Source organism: Eumetopias jubatus, unplaced genomic scaffold (assembly GCF_037043125.1).
Source record: "Eumetopias jubatus isolate StellerSeaLion01/CBP00866 unplaced genomic scaffold, mEumJub1_p1.0 scaffold_6, whole genome shotgun sequence".
Lineage (NCBI taxonomy): Eukaryota > Metazoa > Chordata > Mammalia > Carnivora > Otariidae > Eumetopias > Eumetopias jubatus.
The window spans coordinates 15,075,678-15,100,509 of record NW_028274812.1 but is presented as its reverse complement, the minus strand read 5'-3'; the positions used below and the strand labels follow the sequence as shown (position 1 = coordinate 15,100,509).

General features: G+C 39.7%; 1 protein-coding gene across 2 annotated transcripts in view; it reads right to left on the bottom strand.

The window, feature by feature from the left end:
* Positions 1–24,832, bottom strand: part of SYNE1 (spectrin repeat containing nuclear envelope protein 1) — a 454,522-nt gene that overhangs the window by 10,854 nt on the left and 418,836 nt on the right. For both annotated transcript variants that reach the window (XM_028103363.2, XM_028103362.2), the window contains 13 exons: positions 21,646–21,833; positions 19,826–19,976; positions 16,648–16,830; positions 16,249–16,386; positions 14,642–14,833; positions 13,446–13,779; positions 11,217–11,285; positions 9,504–9,646; positions 7,730–7,856; positions 6,452–6,663; positions 3,835–4,035; positions 2,266–2,394; positions 480–692 (listed from right to left, as the gene is read on the bottom strand). In XM_028103363.2, coding sequence (XP_027959164.1) covers positions 480–692; positions 2,266–2,394; positions 3,835–4,035; positions 6,452–6,663; positions 7,730–7,856; positions 9,504–9,646; positions 11,217–11,285; positions 13,446–13,779; positions 14,642–14,833; positions 16,249–16,386; positions 16,648–16,830; positions 19,826–19,976; positions 21,646–21,833 — 2,280 coding nt within the window. The remainder of the gene's footprint in view (positions 1–479; positions 693–2,265; positions 2,395–3,834; positions 4,036–6,451; positions 6,664–7,729; positions 7,857–9,503; positions 9,647–11,216; positions 11,286–13,445; positions 13,780–14,641; positions 14,834–16,248; positions 16,387–16,647; positions 16,831–19,825; positions 19,977–21,645; positions 21,834–24,832) is intronic.

Sequence of the window (24,832 nt, the reverse complement as noted above, 5' to 3'; positions counted from 1 at the left end):
CAATAATACTACCACGATGCAGTAGGTTTAAGAAAAGAAAATATAAAAAGTAAAGGAGTGGAGGACATTTTCTATGAATTAACTGCTGTCTATGTCAGGAGAACTCATGCCTTCTGGTGTTTGAATACAAAACTCATATGCAATGATTGGTTATGATCTGCCTCACCCGTGTGACTGAACACATGTGAATTCTTAAATAAACAGGGTAAAATACAATGCCACAGTAGAGATGGTAGAGGGTCAGCCGTAACAATTGCAAGAGGTTTTTTTGATATAATAGAATCAAAAGCAGTGTCCTATTATAAAAGTTTATGAGTCCCTTTTTTTATTTTGAGACAGGACTCGTAAGAGCCGTGATTGAGAGCAGGCACTTTATCCTGACAAGTACTATATTCAAAGTCCTTCTAAAAATGGATAAAGATGATGCTTCTTTGGTTTCCTGTAAGAAATGCTAACAATGATGTCTGCTTAGAGCTTACCTGCTGACTGCTTGCCATGTCTAATAGCTTCTCCAGCTCCTTGATGTGATGACTGACCTCCTTCAAGAGAAGTCTGAGCCGATTTCCAATCACATGGACTTTTTCTTTGGCTTCTAAACAGTCTGTGCCTTCAGCATTCACCAGGAGTTGGCAAGACATGTCTTGCAGTGAGGCCACTCTGAGTTGGGATTCCAAGAGCTCATGCCTTATTTGCTATGTGTGTGATAAGAAATGCTTTACTAAGAGCTTTCAGTAATTGGGGAAAATTCCAAAAAGGCAGAATGACATCAGTTTAACTTAGTGGACAATTAAACCTGAGTATCTGAATGCTGTGCTCACATAGGGAAGAATGAAGCAGCCCCTGGCATTCAGGAATCGGGGGTCTGGGTTCTAACCCTGCCTCTGCCAAAAACAGTTTATAAGGCCCCTGAACCTTTCTGGTCTCAAGTTTTCTCATTTCGGAAAATGAAAATGATAATACCGTTTCCTGCCTGGTCCACAGTAAGTATATTGGAAGGTTCAAATTGGTGAATATATGTGAATGTGCTTAAAATGTCAAGTATTATGCAAAAGAGACGTAAGATATTCTTTTATACAGAAAGTGAAACATTAACATATAAATATAGCAAAACTCACATATGTCTAAGTATATACTCTGATCTTTGTCCAAGATTTTTTTGAAGGATATAGTAGTGATTCATTATTTACAACTAATGTCTGAGGTCAAAAGTCAGTAAAAATGCCATTGCATAGCTATTCCCTCTTGGTTTCTAAGACCTTTATGGCACTGAATTAAAAGCTACCAATTCTGTTGGTTAGGTTAGTAAGCATTAAATGTTGAGAAATGACATTTTAAAAATACAGAAAACTACAAAATGCAAATCATTTTCTCCTAATGGAACTCAAATATACTGCTTTATCTTCTATAAAATCCCTTAAGTACACTGTACATTATATTGTCCAAAGTCCTTTGCATAAGAATCTACGCAGAGATTCTGCAAATTTCCTTTTGAATTCAGTGCTAGAAAAAGTTTCTTTCTCCTTGAGAACTGGCATGTTTTCTTTTTCTCATATAATGAAAATAACTTCTCACATTTACCTTTTGTCTTCATTTTCACAAAACTTGGTGACAAGGTTACTGTTAAATCTGATACACTTAATTTCTTCTTTTAAGGTTTTATTTATTTATTTGAAAGAGAGAGAGTGAGTGAGAGAGAGCATGAGAGGGCAAGGGGGAGAAGCAGACTCCCCTGCTGAGGAGGGAGCCCAATGTGGGGCTTGATCCCAGGACCCTGGGATCATGACCTGAGCCAAAGGCAGTTGCTGAACTGACTAAGCCACTCAGGCACCCCCCATTTAATTTCTTCTAAGAAGTCTTAATGGTCTCTTTCTATTTTAATAGTTTCAATGTCCATAAAAATAAAATTTAAGCAACTCAATACACTCTTACTTTATACATAGATGTAACCAATACAGTTTAAATTAAAAATAAGTGCAATTGCCAAAGATCTGCTTTAGTAAAAACAACCTAATTAAGATGAAGAACTAATTAAGATCTCTACAATTGAGAATGACTTTAGAACCAGATTCTAAAGCTGGTAGATGTCATCTTCTATAAGCATGTTTGCCTCACAAAAATCAGAAACTTAACAAATAAAAAAGAGAAAATTAGAGACCAGCATGCAAAAGGTAAAAAAAAAAAAAAAAAATCACCTCCATTCTTTTTCTGTAAATGAAATGGATGACTGCTATGAATAGCCAGGCCGTCAGAGCTCACACATCTTACCATAAGCTGTTTGTGATGGTCCTGAAGTGTCTCTGCATCCTGGTTAGAATCAATAGGGACAATTTCATTTTTCCTTCTGTCAATGTTCTCCAGCATAAGAAGCAAACCATGACTCATTTCATGGAAATCCTATGAAGAAAAAAAATGGAGTATAAAATCATCATGAATAATATATTCTTCTTTCCCTCACAGCTTAAATTTCCACTCTTTACAATTGCTACCACTGGCAAAGATACGTTGGATTTAAGGTCTTATGCACAACTCCTTCCTGAGAAAGGCACTGGTGCTGTGGCAATTTTCTGAGTTCACATTCTCACCAAAAGCATCTAGTTTGTTATTTGAGGGAGAATTTAGACATAAGGAAAACCTGGCATCAAATACTTAATTTCTAGGGTTACTATACAGTTTGGAAGGAAGCAACTCTTCTCCCTTTTCCCTGTATTCAAACCTTCCCATCTTGTAAGGCCTTAATCTGATCCCTATATCCTTCATTCATCCATTTGTTCATTCATTTATTCAACACGTAGTTACTGAAAATCTCTTACGCACAGGGCTAGGAGGGGGTGAGGGGTGAGACAACAGCTTGCGTACCTGCTTTCAAGGTATTCTTGGGGCACATGCAAACCTGGGAAGCAGGTTTACACTGTGCTCAGAATACAATCCGCTCCTCATCAGGACCTACAAGACCCTGCATGATCTGGTTGCTAAGCATCTCCCTGATCTTTCTTATCCCTGCCCCTCTGACTACATTCTGATCCCACTGGCCTCTTTTCTGACCTTAAAGACACTAAGCCCTTTCCTGTTTCTGGGACATCCCATTGGCTCTGTCTGGCAATATTCCTCCAGTGTCAGCTCAAAGATTCATAGAAATTCCCTGACCTCTATCCCAAAGTGGCTTTTCTCAGTTACTCTTATCATCCACACTTGTAAGCATCTTGGTTAAGCAATTACTTGCATTTTTTAATGTATTTATTTGTGTGTGAGAGAGAGAGCACAAGCAGGAGGAATGGCAGGCAGAGGGAGAAGCAGGCTCCCTGCTGAGCAAGAAGCCCAATGCGGGACTTGATCCCAGGACCCTGGGATCATGACCTGAGCTGAAGGCAGATGCCCAATTGACTGAGCCACCCAGGTGTCCCAGCAATTACTTGCATTTTTACTGTTTGTCTTCCCCAACAAAAGTAGAGGCTTTGTTGTATCCTGACTGCTCTGCATAATATCTGTCAGAGAGTGGGCACTCATCAAATAATTGTGGTCGAATGGATGAGTAAATATTTGTAATGCTCACTTTCATGTTCAGGAAATGTCTGCCAACGTGCTCAGTAAATATCTGTTGAATGAATGAATGAATGAATGAATGAGTTTGGGCTGAGATAAACTTGTGGGAATAGTCCAGTTAGCTGGATAAAAGACGGGGTCCAGATGTACAGACTCTCCAGTGTAATGAATAGTTTGGGCACAAAGTTATCTCATTCAAATCCTGGCTTTGGGGAGCGACTGCATCCCTCGAAGTGACCTTGATAAATCAAGTCCCAGACTCAGCTACACTGGAAATGTCTGACTCCCACAAACCTGACACTGCATCAGTGCATCCTGGAGCAGGCCCCGCCACTCTTCTAGCAGTGAGCACACACGGTCCCAGCGCCCGTTCATCTGGGACAAGCGATCTTGCAGATCCTGGCTTTTCTCACTGCCAGGCTGGGTGAACTCGTTGCTGCACAGGTTGATGGAAAGGATGATGGCTTTCCGGTGGTCCACAGCTTTCTGGAGCTCCTATAAAGAGAAAGGAGAGCAACCAAAGAAAAAAAATAATTATAAAAACATTTAGAGCATAGTTTAAGACCTTAGGAAATGCTTCACCCAAATTAAGATCCATTCAGTAAAACTGGCCTTAACCGAATGGCTAGATAAGAGACAGTGATGCACACCACTGAGGGCCACACTGTAGTTAAAGGAAATGGATTCGATGTACACTTGACAACTTGAATAGGTTTTAAAATATGGTGTTAAAGTGAAAGAGTCAGAAACAGAACAATGTGTGTAATATGAGAGCATTTATGTGATTTAAAAGGCACGTGCACACATACAAATCCACATTTTTCATGCACATATGAATGAATACTCATTCAGCATTTAAGAATGGTTGCCACGGGTTTCAGGAATGGAGATTAGAAAACAGTGGTGGAATAGGATAAATAAACAAAATTAAGAGGAACTTTGCAGGAAGCGCTGATGACCCTGTGCACTGAACTAAGGAATCTGATGAGCTCAACCCACAGCACAGGAGTTCAACAACAATAAAACAAAACAAACCCAGACCTGGCTCTAAGGGTTCTGGGCAGCAGGAGATGTTCTAGTGTAAGAATCTCATCACTAGACCAATGGGACTTAAAGTTGTGTGCAAAAGAATGAAATGGGAAACTTGCTAAGAAGGCAGATTCCCAGGCCTCAGCCTCTAGCTGTTTGGACTTGGTAGGCACAGAGAGTTAGTGGCCCACAAGGGGAGAACCCTGCCAATGTCATAGGCCACATTCTTGTGAGGGTGAAGAGAATGGATTGGGTATTTCAACAGCTAACCAATTCACTTTGATTTCACAAAAAACTAGGCAACTTGATTTTTGCTTTATGCATTTCCCACAAATCTAGAACTATTCCAACAACTTGGGCAGCACATGATTATGCATTAATGATTCAATATCTGGGTACTGTTTAAACATCCCCAGATTAGTTCAGGGTCAGTGATCCTGCAAATCACATCTACCCACGCTACATTTTCTTCTAAGTTCTCAACATTTCTGTTATGTCTCCAGCTTGTCTTAATTTTTCACTTTCCAATAGATTCTTAAAATGCAGTAATATAGATTTGACCACAGAGATATTATAAGATCAAGAGATACTGTGGAAAGATCCTTGGTTTTTCCACAGACTTATATTCAGGAAACAGGAAGGACTGGGGAAGGCACACAGAGGGTGGCTTTTTCTTATCACACAGGTTGACTTTCAAGGTCTCCTTTTCCCACCCTAATCTCACTTAGGTCTCAGACTCCGGCCAACATTTGCTTTATCAACTTTTTAAGGAGTTTGGTCATCATACACACTGCCTTACATTTTCCCAGAGAGGAAATAAAATAATTTAAGTACGCTAGAGACAAACGCATTTTATAATCCAGATAATATAAATCGCATCTCCCATCTGATGCTTCATCCAGAAATTGATGGGGCTGGTGCAGAGGCTATTCTATAAGAAGAAATCTGAGCAACAGTGGGGAAGACTCATTTCTCTGCAAATTTAAAACAAGCAACAAACAAAACAAGCCACCAAAACATCACCTCAAAATAAATAACATACACAAAACCCGAGAGACACAAATGCAGCACACTTAACCCTTGAGCCTGGAGAGCCTAGGTAGCTCCATTCTGAGGAAGAGCACATCTTGATGTTCTCCAAACAAAATGAAAGGACTGAAGGAGTTATTAAAAACAAACTGGGCTCTCAATCCAGAGTATGCTTACAAAAGTCTCCACAGAGTAATGCATTTCAAGAATTGTGCTAAGGAGGAGTGTTAAGACCTGGAGATGGAGCTAGAGGACATTATCCCGTGCGGGCGGACACCCATCCAGGCCAAAATCAAGTGCACATGCCAGGTGTTTTACCATCATTACTCCACAGTTTTATTTTGTTGTATTCATTACACTGCATATTGCTTCTTTTACTACTATAATCTATTTCAGATGTTCTGCTCTTTCCAGAATGTCAAACAATTCCACTACGTCTCTACAAAGTCAGAGAGACACAGTCTTGGAGAGGAAACCTCTCTAGCTCTAGATACAGACTTGCAGGAACCTGGTCATTTCTGCATTTCCCTTAAAAGAGGGTAAACAGGTCCCAGAGGTCCCTGGATGTTTCACAAACTTTTAATATTAGTCATTCCTTAAGAACTAAGTCATTAAATCATATATGATTATTTACACGGGGGCTGGTTCTACGACGTGGTCCATCTTTCTGCCCTTCCAAACCTGTTCTATAAATACTGGTTTGGGACGGTTGGGCATTTGTGTTCATTTCTGTTGACAACTTCCCCGCAGCTGGGTGATAACAGACCAGCTAGAGCTAGTGGTTTCATCGGGCCAGGCAGTCCACGGGGCAGTTCTCTGTCTGGCCCCCGTGGGAAAGGCTGAGGGCAGCTACCTTGAGCTTTTTTATTTGGAGCTCGATAGCCTGGATGTCAGTGCTGAGGTCCAGGTGCCGCAGCTGCTCCAGCTCCTGTTCCATCTCCCCCAGCCACGTCCAGATGTTGTTCAGGTCCGTGTGGAACTGCTGCCACTTCTGGAGGTTCTGTTTCATTCTCAGCTCCTTGCTCAGGGCCTGGGCCTGGATGAGTTCCCACCGGTCAATCACACCTACAGGACCCAACACACACAGATGCGTGAGCTGCGTTTCTCCATGCAGGGTGTTTGGGAGATGCTTCAAAGATACATCGGTGGTTATGTATAAGTAAGAACAGAAAGAAAAGTAATTCTAGCAGGCACTTCTGTTGTTGTCAGTGTAAAAACAAAACAAAAACCAAAACAAAACAGTATAATGGCTGTGTTTATTCTATCCGCATTTTTAATGATAATGGGGTAAAAAAAAAAAAAAACTACATAGGATTTATACCATAAAGAGCTTTATGAAGTAATAAGCAGTAAAGTGTATGAAGATGATATTCAACTGGTTTCTTTTTGCAACAGAACTTGGAGAGCACATATACAAAATGCCAGATGAGGGGCGCCTGGGTGGCTCTGTCGGTTAAGCGCTGACTCTTGGATTCAGCTCAGGTCATGATCTCAGGGTTGTGAGATTGGGCCCCGTGTTGGGCTCTGTGCTCAGTGTGGAGTCTGCTTGAGATTCTCCCTCTCCCTCTTCCTCTGCCCCTTCCCCCTACTCACATTCTTTCTCTCTCTCTCAAATAAATAAAGCTTTAAAAATAGAATAAAAATAAAAATAAAATAAAATAAAATAAAATAAAATAAAATAAAATAAAATAAAATAAAATAAAATAAAATAAAATGCCAGACAAGAGATGTTAGAGAGAGGGGTGCCTGGGCGGTTAGTCGGTTAAGCGTCTGCCTTCGGCTCAGGTCATGATCCCGGGGTCCTGGGATCAAGCTCTGCATCAGGCTCCCTGCTCAGCAGAGAGCCTGCTTCTCGCTCTCCCTCTGCCTTCCACTCTGCCTACTTGTGTTCTCTCTCTATCTCTGTCAAATAAATAAATAAAATCTTTTAAAAAAAATGTTAGAGAAAGTGCATTCAAATAAACGGGATGCGTTCCCTACCCCCTTCTGTCAGGAGATCATCGTAACGTGGAGGAAAGCTCTCAGGGGAGAATCATGCAGAGCGAATTGAGGGGCACAGGGTAACACAGGGGCAACAAGGTGCTTCAGGATCTTCTATTTCCCTCTTTCCTGACCTGCACTATTCACTCACCAGCTGTTTGGGTTTCCGTTGTATTCAGGTTAACAAAGCCGGGGAAATTCTCTTCTTCCTCCTTCAGTTTGTGTTCTAGTCTCTTCACTGAGTCTATACTTCCGCTGCACTCACTCAGCAATTTCATCTGTTGAGACACAGAAAACAGGCCCTTCACAGAATTCTCAGATTCTCACAAGTACACGAGTTTCTGGGGGAAAAGATCTTTCTAGTTCCTTAAAAAGGACAGTGGCTGTGTTTTACTGCTCTGTGGAAAAAAAAAAGTCTGCTAAAAACAAAAAATCAAGTTCAAAAACACGTTCCTGCGACACAGGACACATTCATACACACGCAGAACAGTGCCTTGAAGATATGCTTCACATACTGGGTTTTGCATGAGAATCCCTCAGAATTTCTTTTACATCTCTGTCTGTTTTAGACTAAAAACCAATCTGGGATTTCAAACTCAGAGCCCTCAGCTGGCAATACAATATATAATTTTTGGCAACTTGCTTCTTCTTTCTTAAACTGAAATGTGGGAACAATAATATTACCACAAATCTCAAAGGAACATTTTTTTTGCATTAAATAATTAAAATACTTAAAAGCAGAAAGTACTATTAAAGCCAGCTGTTTCATAAGAAAATTTAAGCAATGTTTAATAGGTGTTAAGGGAATAAATTCTAACATCAAAGGAAAACCTTCCAACTCCAACTTTAACGTCATGCACAGCAAAGAACTCTTGCTCTAACCATAAAGTTACGTTTCAAAGCCTTTAACAAATCACACTGCTATGACGTTTGACTATTTTTGACTGAGACTGAGTACAATCTCAGTGATGTCAGCATGATCACCATGAAATCTTATTATATTTAAAAAAAATAAGTTTCACTATAATAGAAGTTGGTATAACAGGCCAAACTAAACAGGAAATAAACTCATGATTGATTACTCTTCTGTAATTGTGACATTAATATCAGCATATATAAACTACAACAGTTCTCTTCTCTGGTTTCAAAAATCAGTACATTGGAGTTGTCACTAGACTTAAGGAAATTAATTTTTCTTTCCTTTTACTAGGCAGTCTTTTGGGTGTGAAAAGAAAGTATGAGCCATGGAAGAGATTTACTTTTAAATTCTCTTTCTTAAGTATGTGTAGGAAAATGGGTAGTTCTCCAAGAAAAATTACTTGGTCAGTAACTTGAGCAGAGCAAATAAATTCAGTATATACTTTATTAGGTATGAACTTTGAAAACAGAAGTTAGTAATATATACAATCTTTTGCCATCTGTTCTTCAAATCCCTCTTGTTAGTCAGATTTGTTTTCTCCAGAATGAGCATACTGATAACAGAGGATAAAAATATTCCTAAAGCCAGTAAGTGAATCAATAAACCCCAGGAAAGGGGTTATTGCATGCTTAGTATATTCCGTGTTAGTAATCTATTAGCTAAATCTGCTGCTCCAAGGATAACCTTGGCCCCAAAATTATTAGATGAGTTTGGAAAAATGCCTAATCACTTTTGGGAGCCAAAGCATTTTGTTGCTTTCAATTAAATGGATCTCATGGAGTTCTCCATGTAAAGGAACAGGCTGGTCACTGCAGTAGGTCAGTGCATCTGAGCATGGGCCCGTTTTACTCAAAAGGGAGCCTGCTAGCGCGGCTTCGTTTTGTACACACGAGCCCATGAGCTCAAGGACGGCATGGTGCTTCGATAGCTCAGAGAGCCCTGGGCCGCAGATGGACGGTTATGATTCCCAGGGGCTTGCTGGCATCACAAGGGTCAGGATACTCACATAGCCTCTGTAGCTGGAGTCTAGCTCCGGTCCCGTGGGAGTTTTGCTGCGGATAATATTTTCAGTTTGCTGCATCTGAAAACGGCTCTCATCCAGGGCTTTGTCCAGTTGTCGGATCTGCGACTCGAAGGCACTGGGAGCTCCTACAGTGTCAACCACAAGAACCTTTAACACGCTTGACATTCAAGGAGAAGTCTGAGAAATTACTTTGGCTAAGGCGGTACAGAAAGGGAGTATGTGTGCGTCATTACAAAGCAAATTTAGTACTAACGTGCTGGTGAGTTAGAAGTTCAAAGACCAGACCAATCAATGAATGTGGTTGGCTCAGAGTCCTAGCAGGCCAGATACTGAAAAAGGGCTCTGCAGGGGGCTCTAACAGACTGTGTGTCTGCTCTGCTTCCAGCTGATTCCCTGAAAACCTACATGTTGTAAGCTGTGGGAGGCCTCTCCAAAAGGTTAGGGTGGTGCCTTTTGCTGCCCCCAAACCAAGATACAGCTATTTCTCATATTCCCTCTGTAGGCACTTATCAAGCAGAAAAAGATATAACCCTCTGTTTTCCTTCTGCATCTCAACAGAAGGTAGTGCTCATAGAAGACAGTCACCCTGGGCTGCATCATTCGCTTAAGCTATGACTTCAAGTTAACCAAGAAGAGACTAGTTCAGGTTACATATGGGTGGAGACACCAAACTACCAATGGCTTGCTTTTGTTTAAAACCCAAACCAAAACCAGGAAAAGGTAAGATTTTAGCATTTGCATCTAAGCGTGCTCTTAGAGCCTGGAACTCCTGGCTCATCGCCTTTCAAAGTATGATGTGTGTGTGTGCGCAAAATGTGTATGCACGTGCGTGTGTTATGGTTTTTGAACTGAACATTGATTGTCAGAGTGAAGCTAATGCAGGGTGAAAGCAGAACATATATTAGTAAGCTTTATTAATTTTTTTTGAAAAAAGGCCTTCTAAATACACCTGGAAGAGGTCTCTCACTGGGTATCACTGAGGAAGTCACCATTTCAGTAATGCTACTTGGCTTCAAAAACTAGTGTAAACTTATACCCTTACAATTCAGTTTTGCATCGTTGTGTTCAAACCCTATTCTCTCTACCTTCCCCCAAAATGCTCAGCTATGCTGACCTATAGTTTATCTAGTGCAACATTAAACAAAACTGGTTCCATTTTCCTTTCTTTATTTTATGGGGTAAGACTTATTAAGGTCAATTACAATTTTTTTTAGAGCCAGACATCTGGTCTCACCCCTGATCTTATATGTGGCCCTTGAGACCAGGAGGATGAATGGTGGGCTTGAGGTCACGTGTGCGGGCCGGGAGCCCTGAGCCCCGACTGCCGAGGTGCAGGTAAGTCTATGGGTCCTTCAAGTCACGAAATCAGCACGGCTACCCTCGAGCAGGGCACAGATGCTGAAGACTAGCACTTCCATCTCCCATTTTCATCACAGGTCTATACCTAATGAGACCCATTCCCATTTAACAAGATGAGAAGTCGTTTCACTGAAACTTGATTACTAAAATCTTATTCTTGGTGTTGATCAACAGAATGGGGTTTTGTTTGTCTGTTTCTACTGCAGCAGCAAGAGAAGGAGGTGGTTCCTTAACATGCTGGTGCCACAGAGCTGTGAGAGGGACAGCAGATGTGCTGAGAGAGGAGGCTTGTTACAGGTCAAGGGGGGGAGGCTTGCTTTGGCATTTTGTGCCTACCAGAGGTATTTCTGATTGCACTTTCTGTGAGTTTTACATAGGCCTCAGGACTTTCGGGGATCATTACATCTGCAAAAAGAGCACAGTCTAAGTTGACAGCTAGATTCCTTGTGGTGGGAATTAACTTTCCTAGGGAAAAAAAGGTTAGTCACTCTAGACAGACAGAGGAGTGTGAGCGTGCTCACAGAAGGTTTCCTGAAATAAACCATCAGAGCTCACACTGAGAATGTTTTATGAGCCAAGCACCATTCTAAGCACCCATTTATCTTTGAAGAAACCCTACAGGGTGCATGGAAGTCTTATTCCCATTTTATTGATAAGAAAGCTGAGATCCAGAGGAATTAAATGACCTATCCAAGTTTCAACAGGTAGTAATTGGCAGAACTGAGATTTCAATCCAGACAGATTCTAGAGCAGCAGATTTCCGTCCAGTAGAAATAAAGTGAGCTACATATGTCATTTTAGTGGTTCTAAGAGCCACATTAAGAAAAGTAACAAGAAACAGATGAAAATAATTTTAGTGCTTTACTTTGCTAAACCAATATATCTGAATTATGACGTGTAATCACCATAAATATTATTACTGTTTTACATTCTTTCTTTGCGCTAAGTCTTCAAAACTTGTGAATTCACATAAGTGCATTTGACACAGCAAATCTCAATTTTGCAAGGTCACGTTTCAGGGCTCGATATGTTCAGTCACATGTGGCTTAATGGCTACATACTGGAGAGCACTGCGATAGATAAGAAATGCCTATTGGGCTCTGCTGTAAAAACAAAATAAAAATGAGGGAAATCTTTTCTTTTTAGACAGTGTCATACCCTTGGGAATCCAAATGTGAACCATCAGAGACAAGCAGAGACGCCCTTTTGGAGAATGTGTGAGACACATTTACAAGTGCTGTGACTTGGCCTTTGATTCTTTCTTCTATTTTTACTCACCTTCCTACAGTGTTCCTCTTTTTCTGTCCACCCCTTCACTACAGTTTCGTCTTTCTTGTTTGGCTTTATACATTTTTCTCGGGTGATTTCCTCCCTTCCCTCATGGACAATTACCATGTATATGTGGATAGCCACCTAATCTGCATTTCTAGTTCTAGAACTTCAGACCCATGCAACTACTGCTAGGTATTCCATTTATATATTCTACAGTATCTCGAATTCAGGGTGTGCACAACTGAATCATTACCTCCCCCCTTCTTGCTGCCCTGCCCCCTGGCCCAAAGACACCCACAACATTCTCTCCCTCTTGTGGTCCTCAGGGCCTCAGGCTACCTGTACCTTTCACCAAGATACCCAAGTCTGAAAGTCAGCTCAATCCCAGTTCAATCAACCATCACTTAAGGAGGAGGCTTGTCACGATTTGTCACTTCTCTTCCATTCTCTCTATCCCCCAGTGTTGTTCCTTAGTTCAGGCCACCATCATCTCTCTATCCTTGATCATAAAATGTTTCCATCTGAGCTTTTCTCCAATGTCATACCTTCCATAAAGTATTGAGACAGGTTCTGTGAAAGTATGTATCTGATCATGTTACCTCCTGCTTAGAGATCAGCAGTGGTGCCCCAGCACCTTCAGGAGAGAATACCCTTCCACGGCAAGTAGGCTGCTATTTGACCAGGTCCTGGTTTGCCTTTCCATCTCCTCTTTGTCCACTCTGTGTCTCTCAGTCTATAGCCTTGTCATTCTGGACGAACTTCGGGTGACCAAAAGCTCTGTGGCTGATCATCAAGCTGGGTGGGCACCCTCTCCTCTCTTCCTCTCAACTTCACCGTGTCTATCTAACTGACTCCCATTTATCCTTTGGGTCTCAGCTCAAGAGTCTTTTCCCTAAAACCTTTCCTCAAAGCTCTGGTTAGTCACCCTTGGCTGTGTTTCTGTACCACCCATGTACATTACATTGTAGCACCAACGTTTCACACAGCTGTTGCTTATCTGTCTGTGTTCCACAGTAGAGTATAAGTTCTTTGAGAACAAAAGGAACCATGTGTTCCTAATACTTACACAGTGCTTGTCCCACAGTAAGAATGTAAGTCTATGTGGGATAAACCAATGGTCATGCCAATTTTTGGATTTGATAATCACATTAATACCCAATTATTCTATTATGTGCAATTTATTCTAATGGAGAAAGAAAGAAGAGGATTCTGTTTAGTTTACACATTTCAAATACAATATTCAGTCCTTTTTATTTTCCTTCAAGTTGGCCTATTGGAAAAGCCCTTTCCTACCTGATAAGCCAACAGCTCCGCTGAGGTAGAAATCTTTATCATCCTGACCCTCTTCATCCTCAGAGGGCAGAGTTCTGGACACAGCAGACTCCAGGTCACGACTGAGGTCATAGTCATGGTCCCACTCCAGGGGGATGGAGTCCACACTGGCAGGGGTGTCTCGTCCAGACCGCTCGCTCCGCAGGGGCTGGGCGAGTGAGAGGGAGGGGTTGGAGGAAGGCTGGGGGGAAAGCACGCCGTCCACAGAGGTGTCACGCCAGTGGAGGTCCGAGAGAGCTGCAGAGTCATCCAGCTCCAGCTCCCGGTCAGAGAGGTCATGCTCATCATCCGGGAGCTAGAAATGTAGTCAAGCCAACTCCATCACCTCAGTGGTCAGATGCTGCCCTTACCACTTCTTGCTCTGCCTCTCACCAAATCTCAGTGTTTGAGCTTATCTGGGCCGTATTCCTACCTCAGTGGGGGAAATCTATAACTTCCTATCATAAAATAAGTAGGAATCCTCTGATCACTTTTAAAAAATGTCTTATAATCTACCAAAGCTCCAGGTTTTATCACTGGTGAAACGGAAAGAATATTAAAACATACTTCAAATAGTTAGATAAAAGAAGATGGCAGCCTAGTAGTGTGCCTGCAATACAATAGTTACACAATGGCAGATTTCAGGAACAAAAGGGGGTTACTAATAAAACTTTACCTGGTCCTTTTTTACCTTATATCCCAGAAGCAAGATATATTTTATCACAGAATATTCCAAATATTCTAATAACATTTTGTGACGTGACTGTGGTAGCAATTAGGAAAGTGGAAGAGAAAAAAAAATTCAACTAAACAAATTCACCAACTGAGCAACTGTTTGCATTGCTCACTTTCATCTCCTTATTTCTTCTAGAAGTGTCTTTATCTCCCATAGAAGATATGTGCCAGTACTCTCTAAGGTTTTTACATGTATATTAATTGTTTCATACCCGAAGCAATCCTGTCTACAAGGTAGGTAGTAGTATTAAACCAGTGTCACAGTTGAGGACATCAAGGCAAGAGATGTGAAGTAACATGCCCAAGGTTATGTAGCCAACACATGTCAGAGCTCAGATTGGAACCCACTGTCCAATGCTACCTAACCCCACGTAACTAATTCTCTTTAGACATAGTAACAATGAAAAAACAAACAAACAAACAAAAAACACCAGATCACATACAGGCAGGCGAATCAGTTTCTTATGGTATCTTTCCACGCGCCCGAAGACCTCCTGACAGTAACGCCGGAGTTCATCCAGTTCTTCCTCGATGACGGCCGCATCCAAAGGCTCACTCTTTTCTATAAGCTGTTCTCCTTGGGCAATTATCTGCTCAATCTTATTGTGGTTCAGTGAAATCTCCTGCTGGAAGGCCTGGAGAACACAAATCTTGTGTAATTTTTTTATTGTTCACAGTGACATGAAATAATTATAAGATATATACTTAGAAAAACCATGCAGGGGATATTGAATTTACCATATACAGTGACAAGCCAAGAAGCTATTACTTTCTAAAGTCAAACATAAAAATTTTAAATCAGAACAGGAGTCAGAAATGGAATCGTCAGAATTCCATGACCAGAAAGGCGCCTTTGGCTAATGAAATTTACCGCCACAGACAGTGTGGGTAGAGAATCACAGGAAAAACATTTAAACCCATCATAAAGTTGATAGCACTGGTTATCCCTAATGAAAAGCAATGGTAAGCAATATAATGCCACTGAAATAAATTTAACATTTTAGAGAGTTAATTAAATATTTTAATTTTAGATTTTCTGATGATATGTCAAACATGACTAAGAGAAACCGTCCAAATGATAATGTCACAAATTCTTCTCAGATGATTCTTTTATTGGTTCAGGACATGATCAGAAAAGATTATAATTATCTGAAAAACAAGGAATTCTGGGGGATTATTTAGACTCATTCTATAAAGTTGAAAAGAGTTAAGCTAGTGGGGACAGATTTCAGGGACACATTTTAATTCAACATAAGAATAAACCCTGGAATAGTTGAAATTACCCACTAAGGAAAAGGCTGCTGGGAGAAGGGAGCATGGTGGTGAGCTCTGTGACCCTTCCTGAGTCTAAAAAGAGTCAACTACCACTTGGTAGAAATTTCCTGTTGAAGGTTTTAAATATTGGTTTGTCTGTGAAATGACTCGGAAGAGTCCGTGGGGAAGGGGTGGGGCTCACTATCAGGGCTTGCTACTTTCCGATTTTTTCATCCTGAGAATCTATGAGAATCTATGATTTTTTTCATCCTGAGAATTTATTCTCGCATAATACTCAACTTGTTAAAACGCTCTTCCTTTTAGGGACTCCTTATATCTAATGCGTATCACTATTCAAATTTTTAATTAGCCACTGTGTTGGAACTGCATGGTGAAACATATCAAATATGCTTAAAAATTAACTTGGCATCTACGGCTATGGAATATGTGGAATGAAATCCCAACATGAGCAAGTTGGAACATGGAAGTCAAATGAACTATTTGAAGGTGCTAGAAAGAAAGCAGAAAAAAAAAAAAAAAAAAAAACCCAGCCAAAAAACAAGATTCCTAACACCCTGGCAATGAAGTTAATAATGAAAAGTATATAGACTAATGGTAGTTATCTTTGGGTAATGTTCTTTATTTCATTTTTAATACATTTTGTATTCTCTGAATTTTTTTTAATCGAGAACTAATTTTTTCAAATGAGTTCTTTATTACGTTCTTTACAAAAGGATCTACACATCTCTTCCTCTTCGCATCTTCCTCGCAATTTGAAAAATCACTACTATCTTACCTTGAGTTGCTTTATTTTAGCTTGAACGTCACACTCAGAAAAATGCTCAATATTAGTGAGCTGTAGATCCATCTCTGTGAGCCACACCAGAATGCTGTCCCGAGCAGTCTCAAATTCCTCACGCTGGCCAATGAAATGCTGGATGTGAAAAGAAAATGATAAAAAACTAAAATCCACATGCACATATGGAGATGACACTACCAATTCCAACGTTCTTCTGGAAAGTCACTTTCTCAACACACAATGAGAACTCTGTAATCCTTTACCATATAAATGACCCTAAAAACCACTCTTGCCATCCCAATCTTATAAACGTCACTGAGATCGCGTCTGAATAGGTTCGCATGGCCCAGTCCCGTCCTCTGGGTCTCTAAGTGACAGGGGAGGCCTAAGAAAGACCTTGAGTCTGCGCAAGATGGAGGTGACACGCTTTTGCAGGTTGTCCCATCTCTGGTTGCCTTCGTGAACCATCTGCTTTAGGCTACAGGCAGAATCGGTGCGGTTCTCTCTGGCCAGGCGACGGTACTGCTTGTTGATCAGCTCCAGCTGGGTGAGGCTCTCGTGCACCTGTCGCTGGAAAGCCTAAGACCACAGAGAAGCATGTCAGTGAGGGGACCAGTGAAGGGCTCTCAGCAAGGGCACTGGCCTCATCCTGCAGTGAGAGGGAAAGGACAATTTCTAAGGAGGGTTTACTTCCCCTTATTGAACCAGATTAATGGATCAGTGTGGCTAAAGGACAGGGCGTACATCAAACAAAAATATGAGAGAAATTGGTAAATAGGAATAACTATATATATATATATATATATATACACACACAAATACATATACATGTATAATATACACATGTTCCTATGTTATAGTTTTCAAAATACTGAACGGTCCGAAAAAAATTTCCCAGGAAACAAACTGATTACACAACTATTTATGTGTGCTGAAACGTGAGTCTGAAGAGTTCAAAAATTTCTGATGTCAATACTGAGAAAAGAACTATCTGTGAAAGATGTAACCTCCTAAAAATCCAGAAACTTCTTTAATTCTGATGTCCATTAAAATAATTAAACCCCCTTTTTGCAGAAGTTGTCTAAATGCAAGCTGTTATTAACTTTTAAGAAAAGCGATTTAGTAAAATACAAGTAACCTTAAATAGAGGAAAGTTCGGAACACACTCTGTTTCTTTTTTGTTGTTCCTATGAATTACTCAGTTTTTACAAAACATTTTAGAGCTGATGCACCAGCTTACATGGTAGTGTCTATTTATTTATTTTTCTTTTGCCATCTTTTATTTCTACCATGTTCTATCAATCGTCCTCCATTCTTGGCCCAGGTCACATACTTTGGGCAAATTTCATAACTATACCATCACTTTTATTTATTTATTTATTTATTTATTTTTAAAGATTTAATTTATTTATTTGAGAGAGCGAGAATGAGAGAGAGAGAGAGAGAGAGAGAGAGAGCACATGAGAGGGGGGAGGGTCAGAGGGAGAAGCAGACTCCCTGCTGAGCAGGGAGCCCGATGCGGGACTCGATCCCGGGACTCCAGGATCATGACCTGAGCCGAAGGCAGTCGCTTAACCAACTGAGCCACCCAGGCGCCCACTATACCATCACTTTTAATGATGAATAGTTTTTAAATGACTAAAACATAGTCCAATTCACTTGTATCTATTTATTTTTAAGGTTACCCTATGCACACTTTCGAGTTTCTGAAGTAAAATACTCTTCTTTCTCTCTGCAATATAGCATAGTCCTACTGTAAGAATCATTTAGCCAAAATAAAATGAAGTTTTTTTCAAACTCATGTATATGATTTATGACTGACATTGATCCTGACATTGGACAGAAAATTGTACTATCAAGTGATCTGTACTCATCTAAATCACAAAATTCCGCTTCCTTTGGTTCAATCCATTGTTTACTTGCTACCACATCTGTGCCTCTGATATGGCTTTCCTTCTGAGAGTTGCTTTAAGAGACTTTGTCTTAGTAAGTCTAATCTCCTATTCTATAAGACAATTTAAATTACTCCCCAGAAAATGAAGCAGTAAGAGAAGTTCAGCTTTGCCATTACTGGGAGTCACGGAATATGTTTTTCCACTGGAGTGATGGCAGGCACCCCGGGGTGGGTACCCAGATCCATCCCAAATTTTCATGCATTTGAACAGGAAAAGACTGTCCTCAAACAACAGTTGGTGGTTTTTTTAAAATTTATTTGTTTCTTAAGAAAGAACATTAGTTATTATAGAAGCTAACCATATGGCTAACTTTTGCCATAAAATCTGAGAGTCTAAAATAGCATCAAAAAGGACCGTACACAATCTGCTTTGTAGTATAAGCCAATTATAGAAGGTTTAACCTTTATGAAGCAGAGCATAGTGAGATGGAGTACATGAATACCTCACTGGCACTGGTTCACGCCGGGAGGACCTGAACTCTACTATACGGCCCACTGTGGCTTTTCACGAGAAATTTTCTATGGGAAAACATTTTAGATACGAACTTATTTTCCTGGAATTTGGTGGTAGAGTTATGCATAAATCCATACTCGGACATCAGAATAACTCTTATTTACTTTACATAGCATTTGAGCTTTTTAATAAATTGGTATAGTTGCTCACCTAGGACTCCATGATTTTAAATCCCACAAGCACAAAAACCAAACTTTGTATTTACTCTAATAGAGCTTCAGTAAATGCCACATAAACTGACATTACAAGGTAAAAATAAATTCAGTTGGATTTGGTTGGGAATTTAGTCTTATTTTTAAGCATCTCAGGGGTCTCGGGGCAGAATTAGCAACCAAGAATGATTTTTGTTAAGATACATGCATCGGGACTTTGCTGTCAATATCTCTGGGTACATATCTGCCTGTCAGGGGGAACTAATGGAAAAAGAAACTTCAAATGAAAACATGGTGACCTTTAGGCTATGTCAGGTCCTCCGTGAAAATGAGCGTGTTAGGGTTGTATCATCCTGCGGGGAAAGAGCGGACTCAGGATCGCACAAGCAGGCCAGACACTGGAGTTGGTGCAGCTATTTTTTGTCCCTGTAACTGAAAAGTCTTGGCGACTCAAGAATGGCACTGCTCTTCATTATTAATTAGAAGTGACTTATGATTAAAGTGTTATTTAATTCTGGAGCCAACTCTACTTTATCAATGATGTAAAAATATATATACCTATTCTCTAATTAGATAAAATAAAGATCAAGAAAATATATTTGGAAGAGAGATTTTGATAGCATGAAAGATCATATTTTCATCTTAGATAGTTGATGGTAAAGAATTATGAAGTTAAAAAAATGCCAACATTTTTGGGGAATATTGAGTTGTGCTTTGTAAGAGAATTTCTTGCCAATATGACTTTATTTGTAATTCTTGAGAATCTTAACATAAAAACCTCTTTCCACCTCCTTCTTTGCCTACCTGTGAGGCAGTAATAAAGATGACCACAAAGTCACCACCCAACGGTTTCAACAAATACTGTGCAAGTGAACAGTCATTTTGTCCTGAGACACCATTAACTGGCTATGCTCATAGCAAACTAAGGATCAAATATTTGGAATTATAAGTCACCTCAAATTTCTTTAGTTCTTCCTTGGCAACTGTATAGAGCACCCCGGAAGAGCTGGGGAAGGCAGCTGTCCTTTCTGAAATCTTGAGCCAATCTTCAAAACGAGAATAATCATCCAGAAACTTCTGCCACAACCGCCACGTCTCTTCAATTCTGAGACAGAAAATGAAAAAAAAAAAAAGCAGGATCCGATTGTTTGAGACTGTTTATGCTCCAGAACCCTGATGCCTGCAACGGGATTAAGAGTGCCCAAACAAGCAACTGTTGTGCCAAACAGTGTGTCATCAGCCAAGTGTGAGCACAGTGATAAAGAGACAACTGTCTGGGCTAAAATGAAACAGCTGTGAGTTTTGGGGTTTTGTTTGTTTGCTCTTGGTTTTTGGAATAAGTCAAATTGTGTATTACAAACACAACTGTTCTGTAACGTGAACTGTTCTGTACATGTGGGAGGGAGCTCAGAAGCGCAACGCCGGGTTTGGGGGGCACACTCATGCCTCGGTTCCACTGAAATAAAATGAAGGTCCCAAGATGCATGGAAGTCCAACATCAAATTCACCCTCATCAAAATTAACCTATCACAGGAAGACAAATATTAACCTTTCAAGAGTTCTCCAAACACTACAAAGGATTGTATGCTGTAAATAGTTATGATTATTTTCTAACCCATCACTATTTTTTATGTCTTGAATTTCAAAGCGTTTTTCTAAACGACGATAAGGTTTTTATTATTTCATTTTAAATAAAATAATATTACTTTTCACTCCGCTAATTCTATAACAATATACTTATTCAGCAAGGGCATATTCTTATTTTTCTGAATTATATTTAAACTGTTAGGTCAGGTGTAGTTGTTTCATACATTATAGTATATTATATTTGTATACAGTATATTGATATATAGTAGCTTCCCCCATCTGTGAGGGATCTGTTCCAAGATTCCCAGTAGGTGCCTGAAACTGCGGAGAGTATTGAACCCCTGTATGTACTGTTTTATCCTAGACATAGGTATGATAAAGTTTAATTTACAAATTAAGCACAGTAGGAGATTAACAACAATAACCAATAATAAAATAGAACAATTATAATAGTATACTGTAATAAAACTTATATGAATGTGGTCTCTCTAAAATGTCTTACTGTACTGCATTCACCCTTCTTTTTAAAATGTTTTTATTTTAAAAAAAATTTTTAAAGATTTTATTTCTTTATTTGAGAGAGAGAGAGAGAGAGAGCACAAGCAGGGGGAGTGGCAGGCAGAGGGAGAGGGAGAAGCAGACTCCCCGTGGAGCAGGGAGCCCGACAACAGGCCGTCGAACTCCTTCCCAGGACCCTGCGATCATGGCCTGAGCCCAAGGCACATGCTTACCTGACTGAGCCCCCCCGCTGCCCATGCATTCGCCTTTCTTGTGATGATGTGAGATGATCAAATGCCTACGTGACGGATGATATTACATGAATGATGTAGGTGTGTGACTAGTGTTGGGCCTCTGTGGACCTTCTGACCGTACATCAGAAGGCGGATCCTCTGTTTTCTGGATCCTGCTTGACCGTGGGTAACTGACACCGTGGAAAGAGAAAACATGGATATGGTGGGGGCGGGGGGGGAGCTACTGTATGACCTTTATGCTTACTTATTTTCCCAACTAAATGTAGATGGCGGCAAGTTTGGGACACCAATGCTCCTTTTGGACACTGCAACCAAAAGGAAATAGTAAACAGTGGATGCTCTGGGTAGCAGTTGTTTTTTTTTTTTTTTTTTTTTTTTCTTTCTCTCTCTTTTGGGCCCTTCCTCTTTCCCAGCTCTTTGAACCTCGCCGCTTACTTGAGTCTTCTTTCCATGGACATGGCACAGATATTTCTCCACCGCCGGTCCAGGTTTCGTGTTGCCTGCTGGATGGAGTCACACTCCGCATCTGTGGCGCAGGCGTCGCAGTCATGCAGCAGGACCTCACACAGGTTGAGGACGGAGGCCACGCCCGTGCTGTGTTTCTCGATGTCTCTCTGAAGCTCCTGTGGGGAATGAGACATGCTTTATTCAAATATTTGGATGCAGATAAGAGAAACTGCAACAGGCTTCGCTGACTGAGAAATGGTGAGGCAAACCCTTGACAAGTATCTCCTTTCCTTGAATGCATGAGGTTTCTTCAACGCCATTTATGAAATATGGCAAGCTCAAAAACGGGAGAAAATGAAGCTAGAGATATTTTGGCTATGTGAGCAATGCCAAAATATAAATGGAACAAACGAAATACACTACATTAATTACTTTAAGAGCAAAATTAGCTTTTGTAGTGGTTGAGGAATAAATCTTGCCCCAGACTCTACTTTATAGATATATCACTTCCATTTCGATCCACTGATCAATCAGTCAAAGGAATACATGTGCTCTTGTTAATAGCTGGCACTTAAAAACTGGGATTTCATTTCCAAACTTCTGCAAACTGTTTAAACAGTTAATTCTGCCATCATTAAAAAGTACCAGGGTTTAAAAGACCTAGGTTCTCTATCATATGTGACATCATAACATCAACAGCTTCCCCAGTGAGCAATTTTAAAGGTATGACAGAAATAGAGAGATGATGATGATAAATAAGGCACTGAATTTCCCCAGTATCACACCATGTAGTCTTTATATTAACTGCATAAAATGTAAATGCAAAATGTACGTTATTTTTTCTTTTGAGCTTTTAACTCAATTTGTTCAAGGAATTCCATTATTAAGAGAGGCTACTGGTATTTTTCTTGCCCTATTCATCAAGGTCCTTAATGTATTTTCCTTGTCTTTAAAACAATTCTTGGATGTGCCTAGCTTTTCTCTTGTTCTAAAGATAATTCCTCAACTTACTCAAATAGCTGAAATTTATATTTTTGTGTGTGTATTCTTCCTCCTATTTTTCTCTTTAACATGTTTCAATGTCTTCCATGCAAACATCCGCTTATTGTCAAATGCAATAAGTATCTTTGATTAATATTTGGAGATTTTATGAAATAGACAAAAGAGGATAGATTCTATAAAAAATATTTCCATTTCACTAAACAGTCCTTTCATATCTCTTGTGTAACCTCTTTCAGTTATGTGGAAGTTATCACAAGAACTGCTGGTCTAAAAAATATAAAATTGAACTCAGTATTTGCTCAAAGATGAAGACAGAGACATCTGTGAATGAGATTGCTAAGTAAATTCTAGGTCTTAAAGTGCCTTTTGTACAAGGATATACATTTGGAAGTAGTGTTAGGTACATGAACGTAATGCATTTTAAAAAGTTATAGCATTTTGATTTAAGTTTCCCCAAGTACTCAAAAGGTTTTCTTCCAGCTTTATTGAAATATAATTGACATATAACAACACTGCATAAGTTTAAGATGAACAATGTGATGATCTGATGTATGCATATATTGTGAAATGATTACCACAATAAGTTTAACATCACCTCACATAGTTACAATATGCGTGTGTGTGTGTGTGTGTGTGTGTGTGTGTGTGTGTTGAGATCTACTCTCTTAGCAACTTTCAAATATGCAACACAGTATCATTAACTATAGTTACCATCCTGAAGATTACATTTCTAGAACATGTTCACCTTAGATCTACTCTCTTAGCAACTTTCAAATATGCAACACAGTATCATTAACTATAGTCACCATGCTGAACATTACATTTCTAGAACATGTTCACCTTATACCGGGAAGTCTGTTACCCTCTGACTACCTTCATCCATTTCCCTCACCATCACCCCCATCTCTGGCAAACACTCATCTACTCTCTGTTTCTAAGAGTTCAGTTTTTTTTAGAGTCCACACAGAAGTGAGATCATACAACATTTGTCTTTGTCTGTCTTATTTCACTTAGCATAATGACTTTAAGTTTCATCCATTTTGTTGGAAATGGCAGTATTTCCTTTCTTATGGCTGAATAATATTCCACTGTGTATATATACCACATTTTCTTTATCCTTTTATCTACTGATGGATACTCAGGTTGTTTCAATGAATTCACTGTTGTAAATAATGCTTCAGTGAACGTGGGGGGTGGAGATACCTCTTCAAGATAGTCATTTCATTTTTTTTCTGAAACCTACCCAGAAGTGGAAATCCTGGATCATATGGTATTTCTATTTTTAATTTTTTGAGAAACATCCATAATGTTTTCCATAGTGATGATACCAATTTACATTCTCACCAATAGTGCATGAGGGTTCTGTTTTCTCTACATCCTTGCCAGTACTTGTTATCTTTTGTCTTTTTTGGTAATAGCCATTCTAACATGTGTGAGGTCTTATCTCATTGTGGTTTTGATTTGCATTTCCATCATGATTAATAAGGTTGAGCATCTTTTCATGCACCTCTTGGCAATTTTAATATCTCCTTTGGAAAAATGTCTACTCAGGTCTCTTTCCCATTCTTTCAATTGGATTATTTGGGTTTTTTTTTTTTTTGCTATTGAGTGGTAGGAGTTACTTATATATTTTAGATATTAACCCTATCAGATATGTGGTTTGCAAATATTTTCTCCCATTCCAGAGGTTGCCTTTTCATTTGGTTGATCATTACTTTTGCTTTGCAGAAGATTTTTAGTTTCATTTAATCCAACTTGTTTATTTTTGGTTTTGGTGGTTGTACTTTTGGTGTTATATCTAAAAATCATTGCCAAGCTTTTTCCCTACGTTTTCTTCTAGGAGTTTTATGATTTCAGGTCTTATATTTAAGCCTTTAATATATTATTTTGAGTTAATTTTTGTAAGTGTTGTAAAATAGGGGGCCAGTTTCACTCTTTTGCATATGAATGTCCAGTTTTTCCAACATCATTTTTTGAAGAGACTATCCTCTCCCCAGTGGATAGTCTTGGCTGCCCTGTCAAATATTAGTTGACCATATGTGCATGGGTGTATTTCTGGGCTCTCATTCTGTTCCGCTGGTCTATGTGTCTGTTTTTATATCAGCATCATACAGTTTTGATTACTACAGCTTTGTATCATAGTTTGAAATCAAGAAGTGTGATACCTCCAGCT